Source organism: Conger conger, chromosome 1 (assembly GCF_963514075.1).
Source record: "Conger conger chromosome 1, fConCon1.1, whole genome shotgun sequence".
In the NCBI taxonomy this organism is placed as follows: domain Eukaryota; kingdom Metazoa; phylum Chordata; class Actinopteri; order Anguilliformes; family Congridae; genus Conger; species Conger conger.
Window position 1 is genome coordinate 80,230,102 of NC_083760.1, and position 14,507 is coordinate 80,244,608.

The 14,507-nt window shown below is 41.5% G+C and overlaps 2 protein-coding genes across 2 annotated transcripts; both read left to right on the top strand.

Moving 5' to 3' along the window:
- The first annotated feature begins 1,082 nt into the window (after positions 1-1,082).
- LOC133139399 (fish-egg lectin-like) lies at positions 1,083-5,660 on the top strand. Its single transcript, XM_061258916.1, has 5 exons — positions 1,083-1,205; positions 2,176-2,403; positions 2,517-2,734; positions 3,206-3,330; positions 5,465-5,660. Exons 1-5 carry the CDS (start codon positions 1,151-1,153, stop codon positions 5,604-5,606), a joined length of 768 nt encoding a protein of 255 aa, XP_061114900.1. The 5' UTR covers positions 1,083-1,150; the 3' UTR covers positions 5,607-5,660.
- A 2,214-nt stretch (positions 5,661-7,874) lies between these two features.
- On the top strand, positions 7,875-14,046 carry LOC133110581 (fish-egg lectin-like). The gene is made up of 5 exons (XM_061220802.1): positions 7,875-7,996; positions 8,715-8,942; positions 9,064-9,281; positions 10,412-10,536; positions 13,849-14,046. The coding sequence occupies exons 1-5, from the start codon at positions 7,942-7,944 to the stop codon at positions 13,988-13,990; spliced, it is 768 nt and encodes a 255-aa protein (XP_061076786.1). The 5' UTR covers positions 7,875-7,941; the 3' UTR covers positions 13,991-14,046.
- Positions 14,047-14,507: the final 461 nt, after the last annotated feature.

A 14,507-nucleotide genomic window follows, 5' to 3' on the forward strand; every position in this document is an offset into this window, starting at 1 on the left:
AAAGTTTGTGGTATTGGCAGGCAAAGGTCAACAAAACAGAAGTCAATGACAATGGCCAATAAATAGGCTTGGCTCTTCACGGATAGCCAATAGCTTCACAAACCACTTACCCACACACTGGCCAACAGGAGGCAACCATTACACAAAGACATTACATGGAACTGAACTTATATGCAGGTGTAGACAGGTGTAGACAATTAGCTTGAGAGCAGCATCAGAATGGAAATCAGGTGTGGAGGATTGACAAGTTAATGAGATAATTAGTAATCGTTAGTAATAAACCTATCCTGCCCTAGCATTAGTAAATTAATAAATGACATGCACAAGAAACGTAAGGTAAACATGAACACCTGGTTAGAATGTTAGTATTACCCAATCCTGATCTAGCATTAGTAGATTAATAAGAAGACTTTTAAACAATTAGGGATGCGTGAGTGACAGAAAGGGGGAGCGAGAAAGCATGAATGAAAGGTTTGCAGAAAGACACAAAAAAGTGTATGCTAGACAATGAACAGAACAACATAACATGAAACAACATAAATCATGACATAAGTTTGCAAAATTATGACAATAAACTATATAACGTGACATGACAAGACTAAACAATCGTAACTACACTAAACATGAAATGTAACATGACATGAAAACGAAACGTAAGAAGAAATAAAACATAAAAACGTGGCGAGACTAGACTAACATAGTTATTTTATTGTCATGTCATGTATTAAGACAATAACCAAACATGAAACATGACGTGATAAGCATGAAAAGTGTTCCATAGTTCCCATCCCTAGAAACACATAAATCATAGCCAGTACCAGAACTCGAGGATAGATACAAACATTCAACCAGAAAACATTTTTATTCTGAATAACACTAGAATAAAGCTAAAAATAGCCTGAAGGTATTCCAATACATTGGTAAAAATAATTGCTGCTCCCTGAATAACAACATATAACGAGAGTAATTCTTGTGTAATTATGCCACGTCATTCAACAGCCTATCAATACCTGTGACTAAATACTTATGACTGGGTGTTTTAACTCTGGTAATTATGTTCGTTTAGCGAAATTAGATACACATGTTCAGATGGTATTTAAACACGATCGGCACCTGGGGTGAAACGGTTTGGACTCATCTTGAAGCAGCTATGAGAGGGAGAACGAGCATCCTGTTGTTCCACTGCTTGCTGGGCACCAGTCTAGGTAAGCACTCTAAATGTTTGTACACTGCTACTTTTTCAGGAAGCATAAATATACTGTAGGTTCTGAAGGGTAATGTTCCATTTCAAATTGGTGTTCAATTTGGCTTCGTTATTAAGAACGGACTCAATAGTAATGCTTGAATAAATCAAAACAGTCATACAGTTAAATTAATAATATTAAAGAGAATATTAAAAATTCGATTTTTATATAAGTAGGCTAAAATATAGTTCTTGAATAGCTAGTTGGCTTAGTTCAGTGTTGGAACAACATTGAGACGGACAACCGGTTACAATAACAAATTAAATTACGGTGGGAGGCGGTGTGGAGTACGTCATCAATGACGTATACAAAGGCGTTTGAAAAAGTTACGTTGGACCCAAAAAGTAAGATTTTATTGTCGAGCTATTCTAGAGCATATCTATTTTGCTAAAAATGTAAAACCCTTTTCACGATTATGGGCCCTTTTATACATAATCCTGCAAAATTGGTAAAAGAAAAAAACAAAGATACACATATGGAGTATACTATGTGTATGTGTATGCGCATGCAGCCATCCATTTCAGTTAATACGTTTCAGGCCATTCTCAATCATAAGATATAAAAAAGAACACCTATGCTGATTTTGGAGTGATTATGAAGTTACCTCTATTATACTAGGATTTCATGGGTTCATTGTTTGCAAAAGCAAGCTGGCTGTTTTGACATGCTGTGAACAAAAACAATCCTGTCAATACTTTCACCAAAAAAACGTGGTACTGATATTTTTACTTGGATTTATGTGGGTGTAATTTCATGTTTATTAAGGCTTCATGTTACCTTGGAAAGCTTGGTCTGATCCTGTCTGAGCTGTTTTACTGTTCCCTGAAATAAGTCATTGCCTCCAATAATTTTCAGGTTGACAACCAGACACACCATATGTGACGGTTACGTGTGTTATTGACTGGCTGCCTCCTTGCCTGTTTCTCCACAGCAATGGATTGCCGCGAAGTTCCAGGGAGACTGAAGCAGATCGATGCAGGGGTGGGTCAGGTTTTTGGAGTGAATGAAAATGACCGCATCTACACCCTTTACAGGGGAAACTGGACCCAGCTACCTGGGGCCCTAAAGCATGTTACCGTGGGACCCTCTGGGGTCTGGGGGGTCAACCAAAACGACCGAATTTACAAACTTGTAAGTGCTGACTGGGCTCTGGTGGGAGGTGAGAAATTATATTTGCATGAATGTTGAGTGCGTGAAGAGAATTCATACAGTATATGACAAATGTCATCTGCTTGCCATCCATTATCCATCTGTCTTTATTTTCTCTTTCAGGTCAACTGAAGCAAGTGGATGCAGGAGGAGACCAGTTTGTGGCAGGGGTAAACAGGAATGATAATGTGTACTGCCTAGGACAGGACGCCACTGTGGGGTACAAAGGACCTGGCTCCCCCATACCCTGGACTGGTATTACAGGGAGGCTCATGTACTACAGCTGTGGCCCCAATAGCTGTTGGGGTGTCAATTCAGCCCAGAACATCTATGTGAGGAAGGTAAGCATGGAATCGGCCATAAGCAAAATGTTTATTGGCCCTTATGTATATGCAAAATTAGGAACAAAACAAAGAACCACATATGGAGTATACAGGGAATATAAAATGTGTAACAGAATTGACAAAGTTATTGTTTAACTGTCTACCACATGATATTGAAGTAAGTAAAATTAACACGAGCTCAAATTTAATTTTAATGAATCTTGGTTGTTAAGCGATACTGAAACTCTTCGCATTTGAATGGATCTCTATACTTTGTGTAATTTACATCTGCATGGAGTTCCATTCAAATGCAAAGAGTTTTAACATCGCTTGGAGGACATTTTTATTTTTGAGCCCCTAAAATTGGTTCTAAAAAGAGTTGTAATTCCTACACCATGCACAACATGTTTGGTTACCACGCAATGGCTTAACACACAAGTGCCTTGGCGTATGCTCATAAGATATTAAGTTGAGCCTGTGTACTTTCAGGGGGTGACTCCAGCAGTGTGCCAAGGGAATGACTGGCGGCACATTGCAGGGAAGTTGGTGATGATTGAAGTGGGGACTGATGGCAGTGTTTATGGAGTCAATGCTGTGGGAGACGTATACCGCAGGTAAGATGGTGATTCACACAAAAGGAAAACACACGCATGTACATATGATTTTCAAGATATGTAGCTTCTGTCCTTTAGCATGCAGTAGATTATCTTGGAAAGCAATCGGTGTCCAGTCAGGTCCGGAATTATTTGCACCCTTGAGGCGTGCCAATGTTGCATCATGGCGAATATGGCCAAACACTTGTTTTTTTGTTCAAATCTTTATATTAAAAAAATGTACAACTCGCAGCCAGATTAATTTCCGTTTATGGAGTTACAACAAGTATTCCAACATCTAAGTCTAAAGACGAATGTCGGTTGCCAGTCTCCCAAAAAAGGCATTCATTTTAACAAGCTGAAAGGGGTGGGGACACTACCTCTTTTCCTGGTCCACACATACTTAATGATTGCATAGGGTATTTTTCAATGAGTTTATCTACAGTCCTCTCTCTCAGTGCATATGATTATTCCTGAGTAAACCCCTGTTACCTCTAACAGCCCTGCAGCCCTTGCTGTTTGGTAGCTTTTGATTGGGCCCACTCACTGCACTCTTATCCTGCATACTGACCACTAGCTTTCTGTCCAGAATGCAGGAAAAGTAAAATAAAAGTTTATATTAAATGTTACTGTACGCTACATTGCATTGAGTTAGATGGTGAGCTAGTGATCTTTTCTTTGGGGATGATGCAGTTGGCTTGTATTTGCAGCAGGCAATTCTAGGCTTTTTTTTTTTTTTTTTTTTATCGGCTGCAGATAGTTGTATTACTTTCACTGTTGAAAAGAATTGAATGGAAATAAACGGTCGTGTGGTTTAAGGAATTAAACCGGATTCTTTGGCATTTTGTATTAGAATGACTGTCATTATTACGGCAATATTAGGCCTATTTCTTGTAGCCTATATGTCACTGAGAACATCATTAAAGGCTTCTCATTGGCCTCCACTGGCTTCCCATTGCCGCACGCATCCGTTTCAAGGCCCTAGTGTTGGCATTTCAGGCTGCTAAGGGGACTGCCCCACCTTACATACAATCCCTGATCACTCCCTACTCCCCAGCTAGACCACTCCGGTCTGCCAGCTCTGGTCGCCTTACGGTTCCCTCTCTACGTGCACCTGGCGGTCGAGCTGCACGTTCACGCCTGTTTTCCGTTCTGGTTCCTCAGTGGTGGAATGACCTGCCTACCTCTGTCAGAACAGCAGAATCCCTCCCCCTATTTCGACGCAGACTCAAAACCCACCTTTTCAAACTCTACCTTAGTCCTCCCTCCTGATTTCCCCTGCCCCTCCTTTCTGATATCCCTATCCTTGTCTAACCCCCCCGCCCCCCCCCCCAAAAAAAAAAAAAAAAAAAAAAAAATTCTGATGACAACTATGTTTAGAACAGCATTTCCTGTGTATTTTGCTAGTTTCTGGATGTGATGCTCTGACTTATGGTAGAACCTATGCACTTGTAAGTCGCTTTGGATTAAAAGCATCTGCCAAATGACTTAAATGTAAATGTGCAATTGAAATGGGCTGTGTGCTATGATTGCTAGATTCACATAGCCTATGGTTAAAAGAGATGACGGTTTTTAAAATAACAATAAAAGATTTATCCTGGAAATTTGCATTATTATAACCCGATTCTTTTTTTTTAATTTTATTTTTTATTTATCACATTTTCATCTGTTTTGGAAGAGTCAGTCAACTTAACCTCCGAGTTTCTGTTCGGCTCAAACCTTTGTCTGGGCCTGGACTGCTACAGTGTGTGCCTTAACTGATGAATTCAGGTCTCTTCGACCTACACAGCTGTAGGCCTATTTTGCCGTTTTGAACCTTGTGTATCTTGCACTAGCTGGGACTCATGCTGACGGAATGATACACCTGAAGCAGTTCGACAGATCTGAATTCATAAATGTAGAGGAGAATTGCCTCTGAATTATAGGTGTTAAGGTTAAGAAACTGGATGGCACGAATGCTGCAAGGTATCAAATGTTCTTTTTTTTAATATGAAAAAAATATGGATTGGCAGTTCATTTAATAAAGCTTTCAACAAGCAATGAATACAAGGCAACCTCAAGCAAACAAGTTTAGGAACATGCTCAACAGTCCACATGTGGATTAAGTGTCAAGCTTTGAGCGGTCCTGTTCATGTGTCCATCCCTCTCCCAACAGAGATGGGATCACTGCTGCAAACCCAGCAGGAACAGACTGGAGTTTAACAAGCCCATGCACCAAGAGCAAGCACGTGAGCTACGACCTGGGACATCTGTGGGTCGTCACCACTGATGGGAGGATCCTGGACTGTGTGGTTTAAGAGCGTCATCACAATCACCACATTTTAACCAAATAAATGATATGCAACCTTAAATACCTCTACGAACCTTCATACTGTTAGTGTTAGTTTCATGCTTCTTTTTCAGACTTGGTGAGCCTAAGAACCAATTTGGTCATTTCTTTGTGCCCATTAGTAGACTTCTGATGTGTCTTTTGAATTGAGTTTCTTAGCCTTTCCCATGGTGTAGGAGGGAGGTGAAGTGTGCTGTGAGGAGCCTGTGAGCTGGGGGTTCTGCCATTTGTGAAGTGGGGGTTCTGGTATGTGTCGAAAGGGACAAAGGACAATGCTGTTTGTATTACATGTTGGGGAGTTCCAGATGATTGAAGCCAAGAAGATAAGGGATGGATATATGATGGGTGGATGAGTGGTTCCAGGTCAATTAGGCCATGAGGGCCATTAAACCTCATGGGAAAAGAATGTGCCTAAAACATTTGTGGCCTCTCATGACCCCATACCTGGTCACTTCCAGGGGGAAAGACTCTGGGCAGTACCACAGTGCCCTCCTTTGGGCACTGCTGTCATTACCCCAGTGACTACTCTCCTGGATGAAAATGTCACAACTGTGGTTAAATATTGTAAACATTGCCCATGTGATCCTTGTTGTATTGCATTATGTCTATTGTAGTAATAACATGAATTGCATGTAAAATGGATACACAGGAGGGAGGTTTCATGATAACTGCACCATAACAAAACATTAGGATAATCTGTTTGGTATGGATGTGATCCAGTAAAATCAAGGAATCAGATGAGATGCATTGCATACCAAATAGAATTTAATAAACCATAGTTTCAGGAACTCAGGATAAAACTGGAAACCGTGAAATGTCCTCTCGGGTAAATCACCTAATTCTCTATTTACCATTGTCTGACAAACCCGAAGGAGGGGGTCTAAATTCCAGATTCGACAACCCCACCAGGCTAATTTATGGCACTGCCGCCTGGATCAAACATATGATTTGGCATAAAAGCCAGGGAGACGAGCCTATCAGGGAAGATCGCACTCGATTTCCCACACTGTGCATATTCTGTATATGTGTGTTGCGAAAGCAGGCTGGGTAAGATTCTTTACTCTATACTTTTTATTTTCAATTTGTCTAATTGTAATTGACTGATATTCTACGTTAACTGCCTACCTGTCTGCAAATAAACTATTTTGCTTGTAACTTGCGTGATCTCCATGACTCTAATTCATCTTGTACCTTTTCAGCCTAAATTACAACTGAAATACTCAGGGGGAAATGGTGGCCAAAAGACCGACCGATCGGCGGGGCGGTACACCTGTGATAGTTCTAAGTTGTGAGGCCAGCAATTTCTGTCCCTTAAAGGGTCGGGCGACGCAAGGCTCTTGTAATCTGGTGCGAAGGGAACCCATGGGCGTTATGTTGGCGTTGGTTCCTACCAAATTAGCTCTAAGGAGCCCAGACAATGCTACGCCGACCTGGGCTCGCAAATATCATGGCAGGTTTGCATGTATTGTGTTGATTGGACCCTCAGCCTCTGAGTTCTCCACCGAACTGAGATTTCAGCAGTAATGCTAATCCCGGGAGCATATATTGAGTAATGGTGGCGCAGGTACGAGTCGAGTGTAATCACTCCCGAGGTCTGCGTAAGTTACAAACCCAAATTTCTAAATTATATTTTAAATGGAGTCAGATAAACGAGTAAAACTATAGCAACCACTAAGCGTACAATACGGCCCCGTTTACGAACGGAGAATATTAAGAATCGTACTGATCCGTTTCTGGCCAGCTGTAAACGGGATATGGGGCAGGTCAATCCATATCCGACCCGTGGCAACGGACCCAGTATATTCTTAAACATAATTGTGCTCTGTCCTTGGACGGAGGATGATAATTACAATCTCTTATTTACTTCACAACAGCCAGGGAAAAACTCGTCGTCCCTTCACCTCCAGCTATTCCCTCATTGGTCTAGCTGTGCGGGTTCTACAATGGTGATGGATTTTACATGTTACCTGATGGAATGACAGAATATAGTTCATTTTGGCAGAGATTAACTAAATTATGTAAAATGTTCAATATCTTTTTTCATAGAAGTTATGAGTAAAATTCTCTCCCAAGGCGCTCAATAGCATAATTAATAGCCAGTGTGGGCTATTTTCATCACTGATTTGTGAATATCAGGTTCACAATATTCATGGTTTGCTGAAGCTGATGACACCGCCAAATAGAACTGGCCAGTCACAGCAGGCCAAGTTGCTTCGTTCAGTGAAATTGGATACATGTTCAGATGGTATTAAAACACGATCGGCACCTGGGGTGAAACGGTTTGGACTCATCTTGAAGCAGCTATGAGAGGGGGAACGATCATCCTGCTGTTCCTCTGCTTGCTGGGCACCAGTCTAGGTAAGCACACTAAATGTTTGTACACTGCTACTTTTTCAGGAAGCATAAATATACTGTAGGTTCCGAAGGGTAATGTTTTATTTCAAATTGGTGTTCAATTTCCGTTCGTTATTAAGAACGGACTCAATAGTAATGCTTGAATAAATCAAAAGTCATAGTTAAATTAATATTAAAGAGAATATTAAAAATTAAATTCGATTTTTATATAAGTAGGCTGAAATATAATTCTTGAATAGCTAGTTGGCTTAGTTCAGTGTTGGAACAACATTGAGACGGACAACCTGTTACAAAAAGAAAGGTAAAATTACGGTGGGAGGCCGCGTGGAGTGCGTCATCAATGACGTATACAAAGGCGTTTCCCTGTTAGAAAAAGTTACATTGGCCCCAACAAACTGATATTTTGTTGTCAAGAGCTCACTCATCTATTTTGCTAAAAATGTAAAACGCTTTTATTTATTAGTAAAGTCTATAAATATTTGGACATTATTTTAACTGTCTACCATAGGATATTGACGTTGATATGAGCTATGAGCTCAGTGGTGACTTTCAGCTTTACTTTGAGGGTATTTACATCTAAATCGAACAGTGTAGGAAGTGCAGCCCTTTTTATACATAGTCTCCCCAATTTTCAGCCAAATGTCGGGCACACTCTTGACACTCAGTACATGTCACAGTTATGTGTATTAACTGGCTGCCTCCTTGCCTGTTATCTCCTCAGCAATGGATTGCCGGGAAGTTGCAGGAAAACTGAAGCAGATTGATGCAGGGGTCGGTCAGGTTTTTGGAGTGGCTAATGACAACAGCATCTACACCATTTATGGGCGAACCTGGACCCACATACCTGGGGCCCTAAAGCATGTTACTGTGGGACCCGCTGGGGTCTGGGGGGTCAACACAGACAATCAAATCTTCAAACTTGTGGGTGGTGTCTGGGTCCTGGTGGAAGGTGAGCAATGATATTTGCATGAATATGTTGAGTCTGTGAGAAGAGACTTAATTCATATAGTATATCGCAAATGTCATCGGTTTGCCATCCATTATCCATCCGTCTTTATTTTCTCTTTCAGGCCTACTGAAGCAAGTGGATGCAGGAGGAGACCAGTTTGTGGCAGGGGTAAACATGCATGATAATGTGTACTGCCTGGGACGGGACGCCACTGTGGGGTACAAAGGACCTGGCTCCCCCATATCCTGGACTGGTATTACAGGGAGCCTCATGTACTACAGCTGTGGCCCCAATGTCTGTTGGGGTGTCAATTCAGCCAATCAAATCTTTTTCAGGAAGGTAAGAATAGAATCAGCCATAAGCAAAATGTTTGTAATAATCATATGTTGATTAGTATGTTTTACTAAATGACACACATAGAACACATTTATTTTACACGATTATAGCCCCTTTTATGTAAATGCAAAATTGTTAACAAAACAAAGAACCACATATGGAGTATACAGGAATATAAAATGTGTAACAGAACTAGTATATACAGTCAGGTCTATATATTTGGACATTGACAAAGTTATTGTTATTTTAACTGTCTACCACCTGATATTGAAGTTGTAAGTAACATTAACACAAGCTCAAATTGCAGACGTTCTGCTTTAATTTGAGGGTATTGGATATCTTATTTTCAGGTCGTCCTCTAAGCGATACTGAAACTCTTTGCATTTGAATGGATCTCTATGGCAATTGGGGGGTGGGCCTAGAACACGTGTTGGCTAAATGGCTTTAAGTCATAAAGGGTCCAATGGAGGAAATGAGCCTCAAACCATCATGCATTTTTGAGAAACAACCCTTGAAGTGATCCATCCATATCTACTGCATGGGGTGACATTGGCTCAGGCTGTAAGAGCAGTTGTCTGGCAGTCGGAGGGTTGCCGCTTCGATCACGCCCTGGGCGTGTCGAAGTGTCTTGAGCAAGACACCTAACCCATAAATGCTCCTGACGAGCTGGTTGGTGCCTTGCATGGCAGCCAATCGCCGTGGGTGCGTGCGTGCGTGCGTGCGTGCGTGACAGACAGACAGACAGACCCGACCCGACCCGACCCGACCCGACCCCACCCCACCCCACCCCACCCCACCATAAATGCCAACCATTTACCTGGCAGCAGCATGGTGGTTTGAGGCTCATTTGATACCTTGATGACTTAAAGCCATTTAGCCAAGAAATGTGTTCTATACTTTCAGTGTAATTTACATCTGAATCTAGTTCCAACGCTCAATTGCCATAGAGTTCCATTCAAATGCAAAGAGTTTTAGTATCGCTTTATTTTTGAGCCCCTAAAATTGGTTATAAAAAGGGCTGTAATTCCTACACCATGCACAACATGTTTGGTTACCGCGCAATGGCTTATTAATACACAAGTGTGCCTTGGCGTATGCTCATAAGATATTAAGTTGAGCCTGTGTACTTTCAGGGGGTGACTCCAGCAGCGTGCCAAGGGAATGACTGGCAGCACATTGCAGGGGCGTTGGTGATGATTGAAGTGGGGACTGACGGCAGTGTTTATGGAGTCAATGCTGGGGGAGACGTATTCCGCAGGTAAGATGGTGATTCACACAGAAAAGGAAAACGCACACGCATTGTCGTGAGCTACGGACCCCTTGCCGAGCTCAGACCTCACGTTCCCACGAGCAGTACCCCACGAGGAGGTGTCTCGGGGACGAACTCTCCGAATGTCCTGGAGCCCTGGTAAGTTCTACTGAACTTCCAGCCCAGTCTCGAAGTGAAGGGGTGTGATGCAAATCTGGTATATGATTTCCTGTATTCACTGTATTCCTCTAAAAGATGATTTCTCACATATGATTATAGTCAGATATACTTTATTATAGTGAAAAGAATAGAGTTATACAGCTGACAGGTTAAATATCATCTTTCAGTTTGCTAATCACATACATTGAAGGTTCATATAACCCCTTTTGCTCTTTCTAATTCACCTTTCCACCAGATGTTAAATTCAAGGTACATCCCTCAAATATCCACCATCCTCTTTGGCCTTTACCTTATCCTATGGCTCCCCCTTCACGGAGATAAAAGCTACTGAACTTCCATTAATACAATGGGTACGAACACCCCTAAAGTCTACTACTTATTTATATCGTATATAGTATCTTACTGAAAAATAAAAGACATAAAAATGAAAGGAAACTTATAACGTTGAACTTCTATGTATTACTTTTCCTACTTTTACAAGTAATATAGATTATAATTACCACCCATGCCCTAAATATAGCCATCTCGTTTTCTGCGGGATTTGATCCCTCCTCCTTGCTGTTGATGAGCTCTTTGAACAGCTGCATTGGTTTGGGAATCTGGGCCAGGATCAGGACCCAGACTTTCGAAATACGTGACTTTGCTCCAGTCACTGGCTCCAATGCCGCAGATGTCCTTGGTAACAGCCTTCACCTGCACTTCGTACCGAGAGTACCTGTTGTATGGGATATGCACTGGTGTGTCCGGTAAACTATACTTCTCCTGCCAGTCAGAGGACCCGCTGCTTCTGTAGCGGTCTGTGTACTTCCAGCAGTCTTCGAACACGTCGGGGGGTTTGCAGTGCAGCCGCAGCATGTGCCTCTCCTCACTGACACTGAGGTTAGGGGGGGAAGGCTTCAGGTTCTTGCGTGGGTCCAGCAGGAAGGTGTTATGTAGCGTGGAGGGACAATTAGGACTGCTCATTAGCTCTGAACCGCATATTTTTCCTCTTACGGGCGTTCTTGCTACCACCTCAATGGCGTGTGCGAGGGGTTAACAATGCATTCCTGCCTAACCCATCCTCCTGTCAATCTCATCAGGCGGGCCTAGGGCCGGGTCCTCGACAGCATGTACATATGATTTTCAAGATATGTAGCTTCTGTCCATTAGCATACAGTAGATTCTCTTGGAAAGCAATAGGTGTACAGTCGGGTCCAGAATTATTTGCACCCTTGAGGCGTGCAAAGGTTGCATCATGGCAAACATGGCGAAAACCCTTGTTTTTTGTTCAACTCTGAATATAAACAATTTTAAAAAAGTACAACTCACAGCCAGATTAATTTCAGTTTATGGAGTTACAACAAGTATTCCAACGTCTAAGTCTAAAGACGAACGTCGGTTGCCAGTCTCCCAAAAAAGGCATGCATTTTAACAAGCTGAAAGGGGTGGGGACACTACCTCTTTTCCTGGTCCACACATACTTCATGATTGCATAGGGTATTTTTCAATGAGTTTCTCTACAGTCCTCTCTCAGTGCGTATGATTATTCCTGAGTAAACCCCTGTTACCTCTAACAGCCCTGCAGCCCTTGCTGTTTGGTAGCTTTTGATTGGGCCCACTCACTGCACTCTTATCCTGCATACTGACCACTAGCTTTCTGTCCGGAATTCAGAACAATATGCAGAATGCAGACCCAGTAGGCGTAGCTTTCAGTTCAAAGTTTTTATTATAAATTTGGCAGATCAGGCAGAGGTCGATAGCCAGCAAATTGAATCAGCAGGGAATAAGCAGTTTGTGAGTAAAGTATCCAGGCAGAGGGCCAATACACCAGCAAACAGAGATGAAAGGATAATCCAAAACGAAGTCGTAGTCACAGGCGAAGGTTCGATGACAAGCGGGCAGAACAAACAAACAGAATCCAGAGGCGGAAGTTGAAAACAAAACAGGTGGTAGCAGGTCAGAGTATTATTTTCCTATAACCTTGCTAATGAGAACAGATCAAACAGGGTTGTAGAATTTGTTTCACAGCTAATATATTCCACAAATATGAAAAATGCAGGCAACATACACTAGGTACTAAAAAAATGCATTTTGAATTCATGCAAGTAGTCCGGTGACCTGGTGACAAAAATGTTACTGTAGGCTACATTGCATTGAGTTAGATGGTGAGCTTTTCTTCGGGGATGATGCAGTTGGCTTGTAGTTGCAGCAGGCAATTTTAGGCTGTGAAGGTTTTTTATTTTTTTATTTTTTCCTCAGCAACAGGGAATATTTTTTCTCCTGTTCCCATTGTATTTCAATTCATACATTTGTGTCTAAACTAAAAAACAAATTGTCTAGCATTATTGGCAAGCTAGTCGTGGTATAAATGGGATAATACCCTATGAACGAGTCAGTTATGTGAAAATAATTGCCATGCAGGATGGTAAACAGCCCAACACGAACCACCTTGTTGGGTAATTATTTCCTAATAACTGGAGTTGAGTTGGGGTGCAGTTGAAAAGGAATAGTGGTTTGGTTACCCCTGTGTCTCCCAACTACGGTTCGGAGACAGAAGCAGGAATAGTAACACTGTGAAAAGAATACCAATTCATGTCGTCTGAAGTTCTGAAATGCATAGAAGTTGAGGTCCCCCCCCATGCTTAGGAACCGTTGTTGAAAAAACTGTGGTACCATACATTATTTTATCGGCTACAGATAGTTGAATTACTTTCACTGTTGAAAAGAATCGAATGGAAATAAACGGTCGTGTGGTTTAAGGAATTAAACCGGATTCTTTGGCATTTTGTATTAGAATTACTTTGTCATTATTACGGCAATATTAGGCCTATTTCTTGTAGCCTATATGTCACTGTGAGAACATCATTAAATGTGCAATTGAAATGGACTGTGCACTATGATTGCTAAATTCACAAAGCCTATGGTTAAAAGAAATGATTGTTTAAAATTTAAATAATGCAAATGCTGCAAGGTATCAAATGTTCTTTTTTAATAGGAAAAAAATATGGATTGGCAGTTTTCATTTAATAAAGCTTTCAACAAACCATCAATACAAGGCAAACTCAAGCAAACGAGTTTAGGAACATGCTCAACAGTCCATGTGGATTAAAAGTGTGTCTCAAGCTTTGAGCTATCCTCATGTGTTTATCTCTCTCCCAACAGAGATGGGATCACTGCCACAAACCCAGCAGGAACGGACTGGATTTTAACGAGCCCATGCACCAAGAGCAAGCACGTGAGCTACGACCTGGGACATCTGTGGGTCATCACCACTGATGAGAGGATCCTGGACTGTGTTGTTTAAGTGCTTCATCACACAATCACCACATTTTAACCAAATAAATGATATGCAACCCTAAATACCTCTACGAACCTTCATACTGTTACACAGTGCCTTTTGCTTCACATGGTAACGTATCGTTTTTCACACAGTCCATGTTATGAGATGTGAACGATAAGATCTTGAACAAATGGTATTCTCACGACACCATTATTGACATTATTTCTCTGGTTTGTTTTTCCAAGCTACACCCTCCCTCTTCATCAGTAACATGTTTTCATCAGCATTTCATGGCACTTTCAGCTTTTTTGGGACACTGACATTGGATTATCACTTTCACATATTGGGTCTAATATTGTCTTTGGATTTAATATGCCCTCATATATATAAGTTTACTTTACTTGCAAAAGGACAAGCTTTGGTCTTGGGTTTGCCTTTTTACACCCACACACCGAGTCTGACCTACACCATTATAGAAAAGGCAGTTTACTTGCTGAACATGTGGGGCTATACTAGGAAATACAAGAGTCTTATTGAATGT